The sequence below is a fragment of the Malaclemys terrapin genome, chromosome 1, assembly GCF_027887155.1.
Source record: "Malaclemys terrapin pileata isolate rMalTer1 chromosome 1, rMalTer1.hap1, whole genome shotgun sequence".
NCBI classification, from domain to species: Eukaryota; Metazoa; Chordata; order Testudines; family Emydidae; genus Malaclemys; species Malaclemys terrapin.
In genome coordinates, this window is record NC_071505.1 from 341,793,416 (window position 1) to 341,816,823 (window position 23,408).

Below are 23,408 nucleotides of genomic sequence, written 5' to 3' on the forward strand. Positions count from 1 at the left end.
CAGACATGTGTCCACTAGGAACACTGAGGGCCACAGACTCATTCAGTGTAGATCCCCAAACTGCATCATATGGTAGCTTTTGAATACTATGGACCTAAATTAGATTTCAAAGGAGTCATCATTGCTTGTTTCCAAGCTAACCAGTTCCCTGAAGCTAAACATTTTCAGGGAAAGGCTCCCACAGACAGATGACTTTTACGAAGTCCTCTCCCAGCAAAGTTACTAAGGCCCAGACCCTCAAAGGTATTCAGGTACCTAACGTCCATTGATTTCAATGCCCATGGGACTTAGGTGTCTTTAAGGTTCTGGGCTTAAAGGCACAATCCTGCACCACTGAAATCAATGGGCGTTTTATCGCTGACTACATTGGGAGCAGGAGCAGGCTCTAACTTTTTAACATGTGACAATAACAATTCTAAAATAACATCTTAAACAGCAGGAAGGCACAAAAATAAAAGTTTTATTTTATTGAAACAAACCTTATTAAAAATAAGTTAGCATGGTTTGTGTTTAGATCAGTTATCTAGAGACACTTGAAACTTGTGATTTTTTAAAATGAGAAATGACTACATAAATTAATAAAAATAAGAAAAATAATTTGCCCACAAAATTCCATACTTGCTAGCAAAACAGTCTTGCATAGATAATTTATTTTACAGTATCTGTACATTTTACTTACAATCTACCCAACCCATATAAAAATAAGCCTTACTTCAGCATTCAAGGCAACGGATTTGTCTTACAAATCAACGTGTTTTTAAAAAAGGTCATTAGCATACAAAACAAGGACTGTAGCTTCCCAAGTCTGGGTTGTCTGTGCACATTTGAATGGAGACTGCAATTGTGTGTCTTGTTGCAGAGGATTCTAATGTACTTTTTCTCCAGGGAAAAAATAAACAGATATTTCATTTTTCTTAAAACTGAAACAGCTTCTAACTTTCCCCCGTGTGTCAAGAAAAAGTAGTTTGTCCAAACAACTGGAAGTTCCATTACCTAGCAGGCAAAAAAGCGTGATTAGAAGAATTTCCCACAGATGGGGCTTCCCAGAGATCAGATGACAATGTTCAGGTTACTAAAGTCAGTCAGTGCCTTTCTCCAGAGATCTGATCTTGCAAGATGCACAGCACCCTCAACTTCCAACAGACCCATGGGAATAGAGGATACTCCGCATCTAAGCTTCCCTGTTTGACGTGGGTAGTTAACTCCCATTTAAAATGAGGAGCAATTACACACATTAAATCAATGAGAGTGGAATTTACTTCTCTTATTTCTCTTTTAGGCGAGTGGGTTCTATGCTAACCTGGTGGGGGTGGGTAGGATGACATTCTTTTGAAGTCAGAAGAGTTAAAGTCATTCCCTCTCCCCCTCCTATTGAAAGCATCAGAGTTTCCCCAAAATGTAGAGCATGAGCACTAACGCAGTTCCTCTCTACACAGCCACTCTGCATACTTCTGCTATTCCTTTTTGGACAACTGTGCAGAAAATATCCTGGCGATTCTTTTTGTTTCTTCTTCTGGCAGATCAGCTGACGTCAGGTTTGGTTTGTGACGGTTCTGCCTTCGATAGGGAATCCTCCCAGCCGCGGCACCATTTCCGGTCTAAGGAAGAGACAGTGACATAATATGAGACACCACTTAGAACTTACACAGCAGCGCTTTACTGACCACGAGGAAGCAAAGCAATGCTTCTGGGAAGTGCATGGCTGATGCTTGGAAATCCAAAGAGATTATCTTTCCTGCTCTTCTTGCTTCCATGAAGGATATAACCTACTGGACGGGCTGTATTTTCCATTGATCTCTCATTCTCCTTTAAGTGATTTTCCTCATGTTCCACACACCAACAAGCATAATGGCTCAGTATGGCTGACAGGAGCCCCAAGTTAATTATGTTCCTGTAGCTTCTTAAAAAGCTTTGAACACCTCCCTTTCTCCCTCCCCCACAAAAACGATTAACTTTAAAGGGACACTCTCAGGTTAAAAATCTATTTTAAAGAAGCTTCCTCACCTTTGTTACTAACATCTTAGATTATAAAATCTGATTTTTTTTAAATTAGTCACATTTTCTCTATTGCTGTTGCTTGCTTACTTTCTGCATTTCTCTATGTTTAGTCAATTTCACTTTACAGCTCTCACATATTAACATGGTGCTGCACTATCTGGGTTGGAAACAGTATCTGGGGAGCGAATAAGGGAATGTATTTGTTTTAAAAATGCTGTAGACACTGGGATTAAAAAGAAATGGAAACATTTCTATGGTTTCTCAACAGGGGGCCAAATGTGAGCTGTCAGTGCCCCACTTCAACGGCTTGAGTTATTAGATTCTTTAGGAAGATGGCTTAGCTCGTGTGTGTGTTAATATCACATCCAGGTAGTGATGGATGACTGCTTAGACGACACAGCACCAAGGATTTTACTGGGGACAGCAACCCTGTAAGAGGGTGGAGGATCCACTAGATGGGGGTTTATTAGGTCTTTCCCATCTCTAATTTCGAGGATTCTCAAAAATCCACTTGTTCTCCTTTCAGGAGTGCTGGAACAATTTGTATAGTGAGGGAGCTGAGAGCCATTGAACCAAACTATAGATTCTGGATATAATGGAAACCACTTCAAGCCAGAGGGTGCGGCACCACCCCTAGTTCCAGCACCTATGTCTCCTTTGGAACGAAGGCCACCTGTGAGCTGCATTCAAGCTGTCCACTCATGGATCCTAAGAACAAGTGTCCTCTCCAGATCTTGGACCCTTCTCAAAGTATTTGTTCTCTGAATGTTCCACTTACAATATTTGGTCTCCAAGTACTACACATTGTCCTCTCCATGATCAGTAATACACTCTAACAAAACTCCTTACCCACTTTATTCTTTTCTCACGTTGGAAGCAATGGTCCCCCCATGTTTTCAACTCAAACGGATAGGTTTTTTTGTAAACATCTTCAGCTTATACAGCATCTCCACTTGCCAAATGTCTGCTTATCTCTGTGCACCAGCAACTGTTCCTTTAGGTCAGCACAGGGTAACTGTATTTGGCAACTAACTGCTGTGGGGGTAGGGAGGACCCGCCCCAAAGGCCTATTTGTTTCTTAACCCGGTTTTTGAAAACGACTTCACAATGGAACTGTCTATTCCTCCCTGCCCAAAATGATTTAGGGTCCCCCCACAAAATATTTCAGGAGTCAAAGCTGGGCCTAAAAGTAGATACGAGCCTGAGCTACAAAATGCAGATATCAAGTATCAGGGGGTAGCCGTGTTAGTCTGTATCTACAAAAACAACAAGGAGTCTGGTGGCACCTTAAAGACTAACAGATTTATTTGGGCATAAGCTTTCGTGAGTAAAAAGAAGTGAGGTTTTTACTCACGAAAGCTTATGCCCAAATAAATCTGTTAGTCTTTAAGGTGCCACCAGACTCCTTGTTGTTTTTGAAAATTCAGATATGGATTTTAACTCTCAGAAGTTTGTGGATGGCACATCTGTGGGTTCAGGTCTCTCTCTATGCAAAACCCTCTGCTATTGAAGTCAGTGGCGTGATGCCAGATGGTCCAGACTCTAAAAACTAGCATTATAACCCCTAGACACACCCGCTATACGTCCTTTCCTGTAGTCAGACCTTTCCACACAGAAATTAGTCTAGTAACAGAGACCTTCAAAGTTTGAAAAAACTCTTTAGACATAAAATGCATATTCATTTACATTATTTTAAAAAGCAGCATACATTAAAACCCAGGATTAACACTGACCACTCTGAGACCTTCCTCCTCCACTCAGCCCCACTATACACAGAGAAAAGCTGAACACCAGCAGAGGGACTTAGGAAAACTCTCTCTCTCCAGTAAGTTCAGAACCAGGCCAATTCTGGCAACCACAGAGATATAAGAGATCAGAGTTTGTCCACTACTGAACATTAAGAATTGGAAGTAAGACTGAGTGTTTTAGGAGCACACAGCTTGGCATAAACTGCACTTCGCTTAACACCGGTTGTAGACTTATACTTTAAGCACAGACCAGCCTGTCTGACCTTTCACCCACATAGCTGGGCTGTCTCTCTTGAGCAAGCCTTCGCAGACTTAGTCACAGCAGATCTCTCTTGAAAGGTCAAGGTGTCCTAAGGTGCTCAGCTCTCCCCAGAGGCAGACAGTATCGGGGGGGCCTTATCTGCCCACTCCCCTCCTCAAGATGTATCGTTTTATGGGGGAAACGGTTCATTTAAGAACAGGTGGATTAATGGCTTATCTTATTTGGTTACTTACACTTCAGACACAGCATCACAGACCACTGACTATTCAGCGCTGCAGTAGTTCTGCTTTGTATGAGCTTTGTATGAAAACAATCCATGAAGAAAAAAAACAGCCCTTTTCCTCAGCCCATTTCTTTGTGCCACCCTTACCAGGCCACTTGCGTCTGACGAAGTGGGCATTCACCCACGAAAGCTTATGCTCCAATACTTCTGTTAGTCTTAAAGGTGCCACAGGACCCTCTGTTGCTTTTTACAGATTTAGGCCTGGTCCACACTAACCCCCCACTTCGAACTAAGATACGCAACTTCAGCTACGTGAATAACTTACCGCGGGTCCAGATGCGGCAGGCAGGCTCCCCTGTCGATGCCGCGTAGTCCTCTCGCCGAGCAGGAGTACCGGCGTCGATGGCGAGCACTTCCGGGATCGATCCCAGAAGATCGATTGCTTACCGCTGGACCCGGAGGTAAGTATAGACCTACCTTCAGACTAACACAGCTACCCCTCTGATCCTTACCAGGATGTCAGCCTCCTGTTCTCAGGCCTTGCTACCTTTACACCCAGTGCCTAAGGCAACCCCATTCTAACACTGCTGAAGCACAACACTGTTAAGAAGGTTACTTTTGTGTTCCACGTAGAGATGAGAACAAGATGTTATAACCACATTAAAAGACTAGGGCCAAGATTTTCAAAAACAGATTTCTAAAGAAGTGACCTGATTTGCGGAAAGGCTGAGCACCGAGCAGCTTCCACTGAGCCAGGTGTGGGATAGCTGTCCAGATTGCACCGAAACAAACACAGCTTGGCGGTGTGGAACCACACACTTTCTGCACACACAGCTGTATGGTTAAAAAAACCTGTTATGTGACACAATGTGAATTCTTTTATTGCAACCAGTGAACATAAGAACGGCCATACTGCGTCAGACCAGTGCTCCATCTAGCCCAGTATCTTGTCTTCCGACAGTGGCAGGTGCCAGATTCTTCAGAGGGAATTAACAGAACAGGGCAATTATCGAGTGATCCATTCTCTGTCATCCAGTTCCAGCGTCTGAAAGCAGAAGGTTTAGAAACACCCGGAACATGGGGTTGAGCCCCTGACCATCTTGGCTAATAGCCATCGATGGACCTATCCTCCAGGAATTTATCTATTTCTTTTTTGACACAGTTATACTTTTGGCTTTCACAATATCCCCTAGCAATGAGTTCCAAAGGCTGACTGAGCATTGTCTGAAGCAGGGCCGGCTCTGGCTTTTTTGCCGCCCCAAGCAAAAAAAAAAAAAAAACCCCCCCCCCCCCCCCCCCCCACACACACACACACACACACACACACACATGCGGGGCGGCCGGAGCAGCAAAGCAAAAAAAAACAAACAAACAAAAAAACAAAACTGCAGGGCGGCCGTTGCACCAAATCAGAACATTTACTCTGCAGGGGACCAGTGTCAGGTAATAATGCTACAGGCCTGCAAAACCTTCTAATGATGTCCTCTTTAAACATACTGAAGAATACATCTTCAAAGGGGTGATAGATTATATCTGCTAATATAGTTCCAATGGGATTTCCTAAATGTAAACAGAAGTTGGAAGAAACTGATTGCAGGGCTGGCAACAACAGAAGCTTAGAAACCTGTCGAGTAATATGCTTACCACCCATATACAGCTTCCTGTCTGCTCTCTGTCCCTCTCAAGGTTGCTCAAAGATCAAATCAGCAGCTTATTCGCCTCACTCTCCTCCCCCTGCCAAGTGTCTGTGAAACAGCTGAAACATTAATACTGGCTGGAGAAACAGTAACCAGTTCGAACTGGCTCTGCGCTAACTCTTTCGACCTATGCACACGGTTAGTAAGCAAGCAAGTCATCTTGAAAATGTAAAACGGGAAGCGTAAGTGGTGCTGATAAATAGCTTTCCCTCTCTCAGTGCACAAAACTGCTCTGACTGCAGATTAATTTCTTACCACAAAAGTTACATATTAGAAAAGTGTTAAGTATCTTTCTCAAAAATAGCTCGTCAGGATGTCACCCTACCCCACTCCTATAAATTAGTTCGATCAGATCATACAGGTCCTTCAGCTATTATTAAAGAACCCAAGGCAATCTGGGGTATTAACTCTACTGTCCTGCCCAAATTCCAACTTGGATAACTATGCTGTGCTTCCCTAAATTTCTTCTGTAGTTACAAGTGGATTCAGTATTGTCCACTTCTTGTTCTAAACTGTAATGTTACTGTGGGCTATTTGACATCTGGCCTGTTTCTAACCTAGAGGTATCTGCATTTCAGGGGTGGGTATAATGATCTTTTATATATAGTTTGTACATCACTTTACATTGTGAAGTGCTTATGGAACCTTCAGAATGAAAGGAACTAGATGTAAGATTATTAAAGAAGTGGATTTATACTGTACTAATGGCAATGGGTTTTTCTAGTGAATTCTCAAGCCAAGGCTCCGATTCCACATTACTGAATATGTTGTGTTGTCGGCCATATTGGTAACAAATAAGTAAGATTTGAGTAGAGGCTTCATGAGAATATTTCTCTTTAAACCTTCTCAAATCTTATCCCATTTGTTCCCTATATCGCCTCTAATTTATATTTATTTTAAGAAGTGTCAGAATGATAACAGTCCCATTTAATACTCTGCCATTCCACTTCTTATAATGAATTTGACATGCTCCGTCTGTGGATCTGGTATGTACAGAACTTCTATTTCTATTGCATTTACCTTTCTACTTTGGGATCTCCCCTCCCTTAAAATGCTGCAACTCCTCAGCCAGCACTCCTGCTGCCTGATGTACTCCTTGTATTAACTCCAAAGCTGCAAAAAGCCTGGTAATAACGCAACCAGATTAAGAGGGGATACGATCAGAGTTAACAAAATAATGAATAGTATAGAGAAGGTAGATTGGGAGCTTCTGTTCTATCTCTCAGCAAAAAGAAAAAAAACTGCATTCAATGAAACTGAAAGATGGCAAATTCAAAACTGATGTTTCAAACGATGTGTGATTAGACTGTGGAACTCATTGCCACTAGATGTTGAGGCCAAGAGTGTAGCAAGATTCCAAGGAGGCCTGGACATCTATATTGATAAGAATATCTAGAGCTATAATTGTGCTAACAAACATTTTGGAAGGGATGTCAAACCTCATGCATCAGCATTTAAGCCAATCTAATTATTAGGGACCAGGATGAGACCTTCATGGGGAGCATGTTATCCTACATTTGCCTGCTGTAGGGTTTCTGGAGCCTTCTTCTGAAGTGTCTGGTGTTGGCCACCATTGGAGACAAGATACTGGACTAGCTGAACTGTGGGTCTGATCCAGTACAGAAACTCAGAGTCAAAGTTTAACGTCAGAAGGACCACCAGGTCAGCTAGTCTGACCTCCTGCATATCACAGGCCACTAACCACCACCCAGCATCTGCGCACCAAAACCAACAACCAGAATTATACCCAAGTATTGCAGCCCTCAGGAGACTAAACTATTGTGTGCCATAGGCGGAGAACAGGAGGAACCAAGAGGCACCAATATCCAAAGCCCCTGCAATGGCATGGAATTGATTAAATGAGATCTATGCAGATGTTCCCAGCAAGTGACTTGTGTCCCAGGTTGTGGAGGAAGGCAAAAAATCCTATGTTCCCTTTGTGTAACCTGGGATCTGGTAGCAGGGGGCTGTGTAAATCTGCCTGTTCAAGAAGTCCTTGCATCCCCACCTAATGGACCATTTCTCCTCCCTCACTGTGCCCAAGTGAGAGGAATCAGCTGAGCACCCCGAAAAACTCAGTTAATACTGCTCTTTATCAACAGAAGCCAATGTAGGACCATGTGAGGTTAACTCTAATTTGCTCCCAGATCTGAGCCTGCTTCTTAGCATCTGTGGCATTCCCAGTGGGACATCAACCCATCCCCGTGTCACGTTCCAGTGAAACAGTATTACTGTGTAAAAACAAAGATTTTCATAATAGTTCTCCCTACAGATGTTAACTCTTGTCCATATTCTCTGTTGACCTAAATGGCCAGGCCTTCAGAAATGTATTCCCTTACTCAGCTTTAGAACTTGTTCTGTAGCTGAAAGAGAGCATCAGGTATATAGTCTCTGCCTTAAAAAAAAATATCGAGACTACGGAATTCCATCCACTTGGTGTTAAAGGATTTTTAGCTTTCTACTGTGTTTGCCATTTTTGTGAGCACATTACAACTGATGCAGGTCAGTTTAGTAATCTCAAACATACGAACTCATATCTTGTACTTAAGCAACAAATATAGCCAGCTCCCACTGAAGCCAACAGGCATTTTGCCACTGACCTTTGCTGGGAGCAGGATCTCACCCTAAGGCAGGATAGTATACCTTGGGTAATGTTATAAAGGCATGAGAGGATATGATTATCTTGAAATCAGTTACCTGGAATGCCTCATTGCTATTATGCAACAGACTTTACACTTTAGATCTGTTCATTTCTTGGATGCAACAGAAATGGCTGACTGAAAAGTCACTAGTTTCGCCCAAAGTTCTAGTCATTCCATTATTATAGCTTTTATGATAGTGACAGTTGTTACAATTACAGTGGGACTTTGATTACAACCCTGTTTTCACATTCTCAACATTCTGAAAAACTCTCCTTTGGGGCTGAAGATTTCCATTTTAGAGCTCAGCCCTGAAGTAATTTTTTTTTTTTAGAAAGTGAATTAGTTTTTAAATTCTTTGTTAAATGATTAAAGAGTGTAGAGAAAATTATTTAAATACTTTTTTTTGCTTAAAAGTAACCCAAAGACCACTGGAAAAACCTTACTCTGGCATGCAAATAGACCTTACAAGTTACCCTGTGATGCTTGCAGACCACTCATGAATGTGAGTACCAACCTCAGGGCAGACTGTTACATACCAGGGCACAAACCACTCCAGACAGCTTGACACATGCATCCAACATGTAGCCCAACATGTAACTGTTACGTTTGCAACATCTGTGTGTGACCTGAAGTGAAAGACAGGTCACAAACTGGCCTTTCAACTCAAATGTCATCACCTAGGGGAGGTAGCTGCCTCAGCAGAAAAATACAGTACAAGATGCCACAAATCTGCTGTTACAAATCACAAAAAAACGCTATTCTTGGTCACATTTAGGACAAGTCATTAATAGACTAAAACTGCCCAAAAGAGCACACAACTCAGAGCTGAAGAATGACAGAAATCATATGTAGGCTGACGGCTCCCTATTGGGCTATGAATCAGTGGTGATTAACTTGTGTGTTTCTGAGAGTATATGGACTATATTATGCTTGTAAAACAGGCCACAGATATGTGAATTTCAGAGAGATGTACGTAAACTACTGCTGGGTAGGGCACACTATGCCCTTTTTGAGATGTGTCAGATACATGTATCTGTACTAATGCCCCTTTTGGAGGGCACACATCCTGCCATAGGTACAGCTGTGGTGCAGAGATGGCTGCTGGTGCTCTCAGACGAAGTTGTTCTATTTTTGTTGATATACATTTGCAGATCTGACTCAAACCCTAAGAAATGAAGGGCACAGGAAAGATGTTCTCAACTCACATAATATACTGGAAGTTTGAGTATTAGGCTAAGCAGGGTGGTTTAGCTTCATTGTACTTTCGGGGATAAGCGTACAGACAAGGTATCTACTTTTATAGCTAGCTCTGCACAAAAATATTTACTGTTTAAAATATATTAGTGCCTCGCAACGAGTACTGCATTTAGTGAAACATACTGTACCAATGTGGCATTTTTATGATGAACCTCTGACATCAAAAATTGTGACTCCTCTTTAAAAACAATTTTAACGTCCTGCATACTTTCCAGAACACACACTTGAAACCACACCGTGTTTACTCCATTCCTAGCCAGAGAAACTGTCTGTGCCAATTCAGTTCATGGCCTGAAAGTTGGTTGACACCTGCTCTGGTTTCCTCTTTCCAGGTCTCTGAGCCAATAAAATCACACATGATCTATGAATACCTGATGCACAGCCTTATTAGAGTACATCTTTAATCCACAAAACAGTAAGAGGAAAGAGGCTCATGTATAAAAAGATCATGCTTTGATTATCCTTTTATAGAAATGGCAATGATTTTCCAGGACACTGCAGACGAACTCAGGATTATGTAATGACTGTGTGCCAGGGATACAAGTAAAGTGGACAGTCTTATGAACATCATCTTGAGGCTCAGGCTGTTTAAATGTCAAAGGAGTCTGGGTAACAGAGAGAACTTTGAAAACATTGCATACCTGGGTGCAGTGAGTTTGTTTGGCAGCTGATTTTATTCTTGCATTAATAAAAGCGTGAAAACAGTTCTAGGCTGCACAATTACATGTTCCGAAAAGTGACATTGCACCTACTTTTGGTGCCTGTGCAGTAGAAGGTTTGTGTGAAGCCATGAGGCTTGCTGTGTGTTATGCCTTCTAAATTCAGATTGATTAAAATCATCTGCATGGACTGTAGAGCAACCCTTTCTTCTCTTTCTTTCTGAGCATCCTTTCCTTGGCAACAAGGGAAAGAATTTACATTTCTTTCCAATACACTATGATGACAATTTTGACAAGTATAAGTTCCCTAGCCCAGGTTCTCTAAATATCTTGAACATAGGAAAATAAGTCCCTAGTTGAAGAGAAGTGGGGGCAGGAAGTGGTAACTGGTATGGAAGCAATAAACTAGGAATAATCATAAGAGGCAAGAAAGGCTGATTGTATTATTGCTAAGGAGTTCCAGCCTCGTAATGAATACGAATCTAATATCTTGAGGGTCTGGCAAGAGACACAAGAGGCTGTCCCATGATATAAGGGGGCTACTTCCAATTTGCTTTGATTGTAAATTGGCTTAGAATGTGAATGGAAAAGATATATCCTGGGTAGAATGCTGCTTTCAGTATAAAATATCTATCCTGTTGGGACATTCTTGGAGGCAAGAAAAGACGGTTACTCACCGTTGTAACTGTTGTTCTTCGAGATGTGTTGCTCATATCCATTCCAATCAGGTGTGCGCGCGCCGCGTGCACGATCGTCAGAGAATTTTCTGCCCTAGCAACACCCGGCAGGTCGGCTGTGGAGCCCCCTAGAGTGGCGCCTTCATGGCACTGGATATATACCCCAGCCGACCCTGCGCCCCCTCAGTTCCTTCTTGCCGGCTACTCCGACAGTGGGGAAGGGGGGCGGGTTTGGAATGGATATGAGCAACACATCTCGAAGAACAACAGTTACAACGGTGAGTAACCGTCTTTTCTTCTTCGAGTGCTTGCTCATATCGATCCCAATCAGGTGACTCCCAAGCCTTACCTAGGTGGTGGGGTCGGAGTGAGACATTGCTGTGTGCAAAACTGCTGATCCGAATGCAGCATCGTCCCTGGACTGCTGTACCAGTGCATAGTGAGCTGCAAATGTGTGGACTGATGACCAAACTGCAGCTCTATAAATGTCCTGGATCGGGACTTGAGCAAGGAAAGCAGTCGAGGAAGCTTGGGCCCTCGTTGAGTGAGCGGTGAGGTGCGGCGTCGAGACACCGGCCAGGTCATAGCAAGTCCGAATGCAAGACGTGATCCAGGAGGACAGGCATTGTGAAGAGACCGGTAAGCCTTTCATCCGGTCGGCCACCGCAACGAAGAGTTGCGTCGTCTTTCTAAACTGCTTTGTGCGGTCAATATAGAAAGCCAGGGCCCTGCGTACGTCCAAAGAATGCAAACGCTGGTCTTGGCGAGTAGCATGTGGCTTAGGATGGAAGACTGGGAGAAATATATCCTGGTTCACGTGAAACGGTGAGACCACCTTGGGAAGAAAGGCAGGATGTGGGTGAAGCTGCACTTTGTCCTTATGGAAAACCGTGTATGGGGGCTCGGACGTAAGCACCCTAAGTTCAGAAACGCGCCTTGCTGAGGTGATGGCTACAAGGAAGGCTGTCTTCCAGGATAGGTACAGGAGTGAACAGGTAGCCAGTGGCTCGAATGGGGGCCCTGTGAGCTTGGAGAGAACCAGGTTGAGATCCCACGTCGGAACGGGCTGACGTTGTTGTGGGTACATCCGGTCTAAGCCCTTGAGAAATCTAACGACCATCGGGTTAGAGAATACCGAGGAAGCGAGTTCCCCTGGGTGGAAGGCCGATATAGCGGCCAGGTGAACCCTAATTGAAGATATCGCCAAGCCCTGCTGTTTTAGGGATAGGAGATATTCCAATATGAGAGGAATAGGCGCCTGTAACGGGGACGTGGCTCATTGTTCGCACCAACAGGAGAACCGCTTCCACTTGGCCAAGTACGTGGTCCATGTCGAAGGCTTCCTACTGCCCAGCAGAATCTGCTGGACAGAGTGCGAGCATTGTCGCTCCGCCTGGTTCAGCCATGGAGCAACCACGCCGTGAGGTGGAGTGATTGTAGGTCGGGGTGACATAGTCGGCCGTGGTCCTGAGAGATGAGATCTGGACACAACGGAAGCGGGATCGGTGTTTGAACCGAGAGCTCCAACAGTGTGGTGTACCAGTGTTGCCTCGGCCACGCTGGAACGACTAGAATTACTTGTGCCTGGTCTCTGCGCAGTTTGAGCAGCACCTTGTGGACCAGAGGAAATGGAGGGAAAGCGTAAAACAGGTGGTCTTTCCAAGGTAGCAGAAACGCGTCCGACAGAGAGCCCAGAGCTCGCCCTTGTAGGGAGCAGAACGCGTGGCACTTCCTGTTGGCTCGAGATGCAAACAGGTCTACCTGGTGAAATCCCCACCTCTGGAAAACGGAATAGATGATGTCTGGACGAATTGACCACTCGTGCGTCTGAAAGGACCTGCTGAGTCGGTCCGCTAGTGTGTTCTGGACTCCAGGAAGAAACGATGCCGTGAGATGAATCGAGTGGGTGATGCAGAAGTCCCACAGGCGAATGGCCTCTTGGCATAGGAGAGACGACCAGGCTCCTCCTTGCTTGTTGATGTAAAACATGGCCATGGTGTTGTCGGTGAGAACTAACACAGAGCGGCCACGTAGAAGATTGAGAAATGCCTGGCAAGCCAGGCGCACCGCCATCAGCTCTCGAACATTGATGTGCAGGGCTAGTTGGGGTGCGGTCCACAGGCCCTGGGTATGGTGTTCTCCGAGATGGGCACCCCAACCCAGAGATGACGCGTCTGTGACCAGGTGCAGAGAGGGTTGTGGGGCGTGAAACGGCACTCCCTCGCAAACCACACTGTGATCCAACCACCAGGTGAGGGGGGTCAAGACCGAGTTCGGCACTGTGATCACCATGTTCAGGCTGTCCCGATACGGGCGGTATACCGATGATACCCAGGCCTGGAGTGGGCGAAGCTGAAGTCTGGCATGCCTGGTTACGACGTGCAAGAGGCCATGTGACCCAACAGGGCGAGGCACGTCCTCATTGTGGTCATCGGGAAGGTCCTGAGCCCTCGAATGAAGCTCGTGATGGTATGAAAGCGATTGTCTGGTAGAATAGCTTGTGCACGTTTGGAGTCTAGGACTGCCCCAATAAATTCTATCCTCTGGGTAGGCTCTAGAGTGGATTTCTCTTTGTTGAGTAAAATGCCCAACTCGTGAAATGTATGTACTATTATGTGGACGTGAGCTCGAACTTGTTCCCTGGTGCGACTGCGTACCAGCCAGTCGTCTAGGTACGGGAACACCTGTATCCCTTGCCGACGAAGGTATGCTGCCACGATAGCCATACATTTTGTGAACACTCTTGGGGCCGAGGATAGGCCGAAGGGAAGGACTGCAAATTGGTAGTGCACCTTGTTTACCACGAATCGCAGGAAGCGCCTGTGAGGCGGGTAGATTGCTATATGGAAGTATGCGTCTTTCATGTCGAGGGCGGCGAACCAGTCTCCAGGATCCAGGGAAGGGATAATGGTCCCCAATGAGACCATGCGGAACTTCAACTTTATTATGAATTTGCACGGTGGAAATGGGAGAGGCGATCCCGAAAGGAGGGGGCTAGATCCTGGGTGATGACTGGGGCGCCGTCCTTGACCGCACCTTCAAAAGTTCTGCCTAGGGCCTGAAGGTGGCCTAGGTGGCCCCTGGTTCTGACCGGGTTGAGGGCCGGTCAACCTTCTCCTACCACCTCGTCCCCGCCTTCTGGAAGAGTCCTGTCTCGGACGAGGCAGGGGGGGGGGGGGTAGAACCTCTGAGGCTGGGGCCGAAATGGCCTGCGCTGGGGTCCCGGAACATGCATCCCCAGAGAGCGCATGATTGTTCTCGAGTCCTTGAGGCTCTGCAGTCGAGAGTCCATCTTGTCCGAGAACAACCCGTGTCCCTCAAAAGGTAAATCCTGCAGGGTTTGCTGCAGTTCCGGAGGCAAGCCCGAGACCTGGAGCCAGGAGACTCTCCGCATGGCGATACCTGAAGCCAGCGTCCTCGCAGCCGAGTCCGCTATATCCAAGGAGGCCTGTAAGGAGGTCTGTGCCACCTTCTTACCCTCCTCCACTAAGGTCCCAAACTCTTCCCTGGAGTCTTGGGGGACTAACTCCTTGAACTTCCCCATAGAGTTCCAGGAATTAAAGTTATAGCGGCTCAAGAGCGCCTGCTGGTTAGCCGCTCTAAGTTGCAGCCCTCCGGCTGAATATACCTTACGCCCAAACAAATCGAAGCGCTTAGTGTCCTTCGATTTGGGCGCTGCAGCCTGCTGACCGTGGCGCTCCCTTGCATTCACCGATGACACCACCAGTGAACACGGCTGGGGATGAGTGTATAAGTACTCATAGTCCTTTGAGGGGACGAAGTACTTTCTTTCCACCCCTCTGGCTGTGGGTGGAATAGAGGCAGGAGTTTGCCATATCGCAGTGGCATTAGCCTGGATCGTGCGAATCAAGGGCAATGCTACTCTGGATGGGGCATCCGTAGAGAGGATGTTTACAATGGGGTCCTGCACCTCCACTATCTCCTCTGCCTGTAGGTCCATATTACGTGCCACCCTACGTAATAGGTCCTGGTGTGCCCGAAGATCTATCGGGGGCGGACCTGTGGCCGTTGTGCCCGCCACCGCCTCATCTGGGGAAGATGAGGAGGATGCCTCAGGTGGCAAGGGATCTAAGGGCGGGTCCTGTTCCAATGAGCCCTGGAGCGGAGCGGAGCCTGACCCTGGGTCCAGGTCGTCAGGTGGTGCGGGCACGGGAGCCTCCATGCCCCCTGGGGGAGGGCGGGAGATGGTGGCTTCTGGAGCCCTATGCTCAGAGCGTATCGAGCGAGAGGCTGATGGTGGAGCCCCCTGCGCTTGGTAATACGCCCACGGGGTCCAGAACGACCAGTGTGTAAGTCCCTGAGCGGGATCCTCCGCTACCTCCTACCAGTGGCCCATGTCCGCCTCAGCGGCCTGTCCCTGAGGGGGGTACGCCGATCTCGAGGCCCCATCGGAGGAACGGGACACTGATCTCGAGGACCAGGGCGGTGCCGATCATGCCGAAATTAGCTCTGGATGGTACGGTGCCGCTCAGTGCCGCTCCGGAGATGACCGGTCCCTGTGCGGTGCCGGTGAGCGGTACCGAGATCGGGATCGGTGCCGATGACCACGTCGGTGCCGAGATTCTGATCTGGACCTGGATGAAGGCGACCGCGAGTAGGCACGGTGCCGGGAGCGGCCCCTCGAAGCCGAGCGTCGCTCGTAACAGTGCCGGGAACTACGTCTGGAGTTCGATCGGTACCGATGATCGTAACGGTGCCGGGACGTAGAATGGTGCCGCGACGAGGATCTTGGCCGCGAGTACGACCGGTGCCGAGGTGATAGTCGGCGCCGGGACTGCGAGCGGCGTCGGGACCTGCTTCGCGACCTGGAGCGGTGCCGTGGGTCCACTCCCTGAGATGGCGGGCGCACCAGGGCAGGCTTGCCCCTGGATTGCACCGGACGAGGAGCCAACGGTGCCGGTGGTTGGAGCGGTGCTGGATCCGTGAGAGCAATAAGGTCTCTCGCCGTCGCGAAGGTCTCTGGGGTCGACGGGAGACAAGGCTCCACCACTGACCGAGGTGGTGATCCAGTCCGCACCGGACTCAACGGCCGTGGAACCGGAGTCGACGGCGTAGCAGGCACCTGCTTTTGGTGGTCTAAAGGCGGACGCGGCTCTACCCCTGGCACCGGGGGAGCCGGCGTCTTCAGGATAGCAGTCTCCTGCGCCTTGCGGGATTTCTTATGTCCCAGAGACAAGGATCGGCGCCGAGGCACTTGCGGCGGGTGCGGTGCCGAAGGAGGCCGGTGCCGCGGAGGCTTATCCGACTCTACCCGCGGTGCAGAAGCAATTGGTGCCGCAGGGGCGCTGCGCACCGAGGCGCTTGGTGTCGCCGATGGAGTGTCTGGGCTAAGTGCCGCCTCCATGAGGAGTTGCCGAAGCCGAAAGTCCCGCTCCTTTTTGGTTCTCGGTCTGAAGGCCTTACAGATCTTACACATATCTGTTTGATGGGACTCTCCCAGGCACTTCAGACACGAGTCGTGCGGATCACTCGTGGGCATAGGCTTAGCGCAGGACGCGCACTGCTTAAAGCCGGGAGCCTTGGGCATGAGCCCGGCTATGCGCCGGGGGAAAACGGGGGGAGAACAACCCCCTTAATCCCCTCTAACTATCTACAACTATTAAAAAGTAAAATGAACAACTATCTAACCCTATACAACAACTACAACTATCTACAGAAAACAGGATAAGCTAGGGAGAGTGGAGAACAGCTATGCCGCGCTCCACAGTTCCAACGACCGTCAGGGGCGGTAAGAAGGAACTGAGGGGGCGCCGGGTCGGCTGGGGTATATATCCAGCGCCATGAAGGCGCCACTCTAGGGGACTCCACAGCCGACCCGCCGGGTGTTGCTAGGGCAGAAAATTCTCCGATGATCGTGCACGCGGCGCGCGCACACCTGATTGGAATCGATATGAGCAAGCAATCGAAGAAGAACAACAAATCTTGATAGATTAAAAATAACAAAGCTTATTTAACTGTCTGGCTTTTAAAATATGTTTTCAATAAGGCCTCATACTGATGGGGTGATCAGTTAACTATGAAAGGAAGAGAACTTCAACTTGGATTTCAAAGCTTAGACCCTATTCTGGAATCTCTACTTTTTATTATTCTATCACGATAGCATTAAAAAAGCCGCAGTGTGGTAGGTGCTGCCCAAGCATATAGGAATGCATGATTCCTGTCTGGAAGAGTTTACGATCTAGCGTAAGAGAAGATGGAGCAAGTGAATGCAAGAAAGAAAAGGAGGGAAGGGAAGTCAAGAATAAATGTTTGTGTGGTTATGCAGACTGGATATGTGCACAACTTAATGGTTCTGAGTCATTTAAAAACTAGTTAAATGTTTAAAGTCAATAAATATCAGGCAACACTGGCTGTTGCTAAACTTGCAGGTCATCAGAAATGGTCTTGAGAAAGGATTTGAAGGAGAGCATATGACACTGATCAGTTCATACTATGTTGAGGCAGAGTGGAAGAAGGCATGGAGACGCAGAAGTTGACAAATGGGGGTGTCAAAGCTGGCATTGCTGGTGGATCAGAGGGGCAGAGGATGAACTGGTAAGAGAAGACCAGAGAAGCATGGAGGAGACTTGGGAAGGGCCTTGAACACGGGAAGCTGGAGCTTGATGTGGTGAAAATCTGAATCTAGTGTTTTTGTATTTTGTATATAGCTCAGCAAAACTCAGACACCAGGCCCGTGATGCCAGGCTTCAGGCTGAAACCTGAGCTGCAGCCTCCACTCAGTAAAGATCACCAACCTGTCCTTGGACAGACTCTTCCTAAAGTGCCTTTGCCTCCTTTCATGTTGACAGTCAAGTTCCTCTACCTACTCATCTACTCTCCTGCATCATCATTATTTTGGGCAGGAAGGCAAAAAGCCAGGGATTCAGGGGGTGAGGGGGGGCGAGAGAGCACGCGGAGGAGCCTCCATCAGGGGAATGGAAGATGGCAGAGGCACTTAAGAGGCTGGGTAGGGGGTGTTTACCAGCTGCCATGTGAGAGAAGCGGGGGGTGGGGGGATGTTGATCTTCAGTAGAAAGCCACACCTGCAGCTTAGATTTGTGCCTCTGAAGTTTGATGAATTCTGAAAAAAACCTAAAACAAAGCTAGAGTTCAAAACGCACATTTCTAATATCCTAATACTAATCAAGAACACACAAAAATGCAGAAACCCCACTGTTTCAAGCTCTGCAGTTCACCTTTATATGAATACAACCTACATTTAGAAAAAATGGATTAATTCAATCTGTAAAACATGCCACATCCCGTAAAAGTCCATGCTATCACCAATCCATCACTTACAACCTTGATTCCACCTTCCTAGAGGGACAGTCACTCTTCAGATTGTGTTATTGGTTTTACTCATACAGGTCACAGGTTCTGAACTTGCACTGTAATTCCTATACTGTTAACTGCAAGGACCTTTATGTTTAAGGGCCCAAATTTTCTCCCACTGTAGTAAATGGCAAAGCTTTTTTAAACTTTAGGGAGAAGGACTGGGTCAGAAATTTGAAAATCTGAAAAAAATAGTAATCTTTTTTTCTCCTTATTTACAAACGTCAACCAATATTCTATGGTGTAAAACCGACATCTTCTCTTGTTACAGAAGCTAATTTTGTCATTGGTTTACATACCCTATAGTCATGTTTTCACTCTTGCTAAATTCCAGTGGAGGAAGGAGAAGGATGGTCTTGTGGTTAAGGCACTGACCCAGGATAACTGGGTTCAATTCCCAGCTCTGCTACAGACTTTCTGTGTGACCCTGTGCAAGTCACTTTCGCTCTGTCTCTATCCCCAATCTGTAAAATGGGTGTAATGCTCCTTTTCTGCAACCCTTTTGTCTGTCTTGTCTATTTAGATTGTAAACTCTCTGGGGCATGGACTGGACCCTCTGTTACTAAGTGCTTAGACAGCACACAGTACAAACAGCTGAGGCCTGCACGCTTACTGTAATATAGAAATACTACTGTTAATGCCAATGATAAAATACCCCTGGAATTAACCTTGTTTAAAGTGAGAAAAATTACTAATTCAACACGATTTGGTTAACACCCTTCCTAATTATTATTAATCATTTCTATAATGGTAGTGGCTGAAAGAAACGCAAGCCTGAATGAGTCCTATGTTCTAACTTTAACTATTCATTTAGTAGCTGGATAAAGAGTGGATTCAAACAACAGTATTTTATTATTTATGAAGTCATAGGTGTGGATCTCTCCTTATGTATTTGTAAATCACCAAGGGCATTCCCCTGAAGAATTTACTGCCTAAAGGTCTGATCCTGTGAAGAAAGGAATCTCCTCAGCCCTCCCTGATTTGCACTGGTGTTGCAGGTACTCACAGCTTCCCAGGGGTGCTCAGCGTTAGCCACCGATTCTTTCCCAGTGAATTGTGGGAGAACTTGTTTGTCCATCTGGGCACATAGGGGGATTTGTGGGAAGGCACTAGAGAACCACCAGCACTCAAGTGATTTAGCCTCCGTCCTCACTGCAAAATGGTGGGTTACCAGCAGGAGTGAAAGCTGCATCCCCAGCCGAGACAGCCAGCGCAACATCAAACTGGGATCATAGAATATCACGGTTGGAAAGGACTTCAGCAGGTCATCTAGTCCAACCCCCTGCTCAAAGCAGGACCAATCCCCAACTAAATCATCCCAGCCAAGGCTTCGTCGAACCTGACCTTAAAAGCCATTAAGAAGGGAGAGTCCACCACCTCCCTAGGTAACCCATTCCAGTGCTTCACCACACTCCTAGTGAAAAAGTTTTTCCGAATATCCAACCTAAAACTCCCCCACTGCAACTTGAGACCGTTATTCCTTGTTCTGGCATCTGGTACCACTGAGACAGTCTAGATCCATCCTCTTTGGAACCCCCTTTCAGGTAGTTGAAAACAGCTATCAAATCCCCCCTCATTCTTCTCTTCTGCAGACTAAATAATCCCAGTTCCCTCAGCCTCTCCCCATAAATCATGTGCTCCAGACCCCTAACCATTTTTGTTGCCCTCCGTTGGACTCTTTCCAATTTTCCCACATCCTTCGTGTAGGGCCCAAAACTGGACACAGTACTCTAGATGAGGCCTCACCAATGCCGAATAGAGGGGAATGATCATGTCCCTTGATCTGCTGGCAATGCCCCTACTTATACAGCCCCAAATGCCGTTAGGCTTCTTGGCAACAAGGACACACTGTTGACTCATATCCAGCTTCTCGTCCACGGTAACCCCTACGTCCTTTTCTGCAGAACTGCTGCCTAGCCACTCGGTCTTCCATCCTAAGTGCAGGACTCTGCAATTGTCTTTGTTGAACCTCATCAGATTTCTTTTGGCCCAATCCTCTAATTTGTCTAGGTCCCTCTGTATCCTATCCCTACTCTCCAGTGTATCTACCACTCCTCCCAGTTTAGTGTCATCTGCAAACTTGCTGAGGGTGCAATCCACGCCATCCTCCAGATCATTAATGAAGATATTGAACAAAACCTGCCCCAGGACCGACCCTTGGGGCACTCCGCTTGATACCGGCTGCCAACTAGACACGGAGCCATTGATCACTACCCGTTGAGCCCGACAATCTAATCAGCTTGCTATCCACCTTATAGTCCATTCATCCAGCTTTAACTTGGCGGCAAGAATACCGTGGGAGACCGTATCAAAAGCTTTGGTAAAGTCAAGGAATAACACGTCCACTGCTTTCCCCTCATCCACAGAGCCAGTTATCTCCTCATAGAAGGCAATTAGGTTAGTCAGGCATGACTTGCCCTTGGTGAATCCATGCTGACTGTTCCTGATCACTTTCCTCTCCTCTAAGTGCTTCAGAATTGATTCCTTGAGGACCTGCTCCATGATTTTTCCAGGGACTGAGGTGAGGCTGACTGGCCTGTAGTTCCCTGGATCCTCCTTCTTCCCTTTTTTAAAGATGGGCACTACATTAGCCTTTTTCCAGTCATCCGGGACCTCCCCCAATCGCCATGAGTTTTCAAAGATAATGGCCAATGGCTCTGCAATCACATCCGCTAACTCCTTTAGCACCCTCGGATGCAGCGCATCCGGCCCCATGGACTGGTGCTCGTCCAGCTTTTCTAAATAGTCCTGAACCACTTCTTTCTCCACAGAGAGCTGGTCACCTCCTCCCCATGCTGTGTTGCCCAGTGCAGTAGTCTGGAAGCTGACCTTGTTTGTGAAGACAGGCAAAAAAAAGCATTGAGTACATTAGCTTTTTCCACATCCTGTCACTAGATTGCCTCCCTCATTCAGTAAGGGGCCCACACTTTCCTTGACTTTCTTCTTGTTGCTAACATACCTGAAGAAACCCTTCTTGTTACTCTTAACATCTCTTGCTAGCTGCAACTCCAAGTGTGATTTGGCCTTCCTGATTTCACTCCTGCATGCCTGAGCAATATTTTTAGATTCCTCCCTTGCCATTTGTCCAATCTTCCACTTCTTGTAACCTTCTTTTTTGTGTTTAAGATCAGCAAGGATTTCACTGTTAAGCCAAGCTGGTCGCCTGCCATATTTACTATTCTTTCTACACATCGGGATGGTTTGTTCCTGCAACCTCAATAAGGATTCTTTAAAATGCAGCCAGCTCTCCTGGACTCCTTTCCCCCTCATGTTATTCTCCCAGGGGATCCTGCCCATCAGTTCCCTGAGGGAGTCAAAGTCTGCTTTGATGAGAGATTGTGTATGTGGACAGGAGGTGGGTTAGGGGCAACACCGAAGTTAGAGTCCGAATTTACTCTGCAGTGAAGAAGACTGTTAGAGAGCAGTTCTTCATGAGATAGAACTGGATCAGAGACTAGCAACAGAAAGCTAAGTGAAAGAGAGTTTTGGGGATGGATTCTGAGCAGAATATTGTTAAAATTCTTCCAGATTTCATCCAGAATATACATACACAACACAAAAAGTAATCCTGATAAACAATAAGGGAAATTCATGCCCGCTCATTACAACCAAGCTCTAAGTTTGAGTCTTTGAAGCAACCTAGGACTGACAGGCTCCTTTGATATTTATTTATATTATGATCAGGAAAGTAAAAAGAAGAGTGCTTAGCTGAATGGAAACAGCTTGCATTCAAGTCATTCATTAATTACAGAAATAGAAAGTCAAATCAAAGGATACCTGACCCTAAAAACTTCTGAAAGCTCCAGAGGAGGAGAATTTTTAATTACTTCAGGGAAACAATGTAACACTGGTAAAGAGAATTTTACTCCTAAAAATAAGCCACAATTTGGCTAATACAGAGAGAGCAAAATTCAGAAAAAAATAAATACTCAAATCAGCAATCGCAGGTGTAGTGACAGTTCTGTAAACATGTTTGCCAATTTCAGGTAGTTTATTACTTCAGGGCCATTAGGTTCTGCCTGTTTTTGTTCTGCTTAGCTAAGCAAGATGTTCCTTGTTACGTAAACGTTCTGTTCAGCATTGGTTTCCATAGGTCAAAGGGAGAGGAATGAACACATTACTTCTGCTGGGAGCGGTAGCAAATAGCCCATCTGTTGCAGTACCAAGATCTGCACCAGGGAAACTAACACTGATTTCCTGTGTTTATTGCCAGATGCAAACAGTATTTAGTCCCCATAAAAACCGACACCCTAAAGACGTCTGAAAGTTATAATGCCCCTATTCCCTCACAAAGCAGCACATCGCAAGCAAATACGTTTTTGCATACAGAAATTTTAAAACATAGCAAAAGCACCCAATAAACTACTTGTATGATTTATGAATATTTCTAAGATTCTACTACTCTCTCCATGTCAGTCGAAGAATGACATTCTGACACTTGAGGATCAGAGCAGTTCTCTGCTGTAAACACACTTGTTAAGCCCAGAGCCCCTTGACCTAAAATGTAGAATTGTGTTAGCAGTAATTATAGGTACAATTTTAGGAGCTGGGTATTTAAAGTTATGAACCTTAGTATGAATTTTGGTGCGTAAGTAGGAATGGCCTGATTTTAAAAAGTGCTGAGCACCTGCAGATCTCATAGACTTCAATGGAGTTATTTCTGATTTGCCCCAGTGTGACACGAGAATCAGATCAATGACTACATAGGCAAATATAGCAGCTATTATATATGCTGGAATACCATAGCTAACACAGCCTTGAACACTGGAAACTGGTTTCACGGACAGGGGAAACGTTCATCATGAACAACAAGGCTCGCACCTCCCTTTTTGAAAATTGCTATGGGATCTCTTACATAAAACTTGAAAGCCAAAGAACAGCGGAAGGAACTTCCATTTAACATCTTGTCAAGG

General features: G+C 46.3%; 1 protein-coding gene across 1 annotated transcript in view; it reads right to left on the reverse strand.

The window, feature by feature from the left end:
• Positions 1 to 440: 440 nt before the first annotated feature.
• The window catches only part of C2CD3 (C2 domain containing 3 centriole elongation regulator), an 81,448-nt gene continuing 58,480 nt past the window's right edge, over positions 441 to 23,408 (reverse strand). The window contains exon 33 of the mRNA XM_054015884.1: positions 441 to 1,598. Within this exon, the coding sequence (XP_053871859.1) occupies positions 1,455 to 1,598 (144 nt within the window). The 3' untranslated portion in view covers positions 441 to 1,454. The remainder of the gene's footprint in view (positions 1,599 to 23,408) is intronic.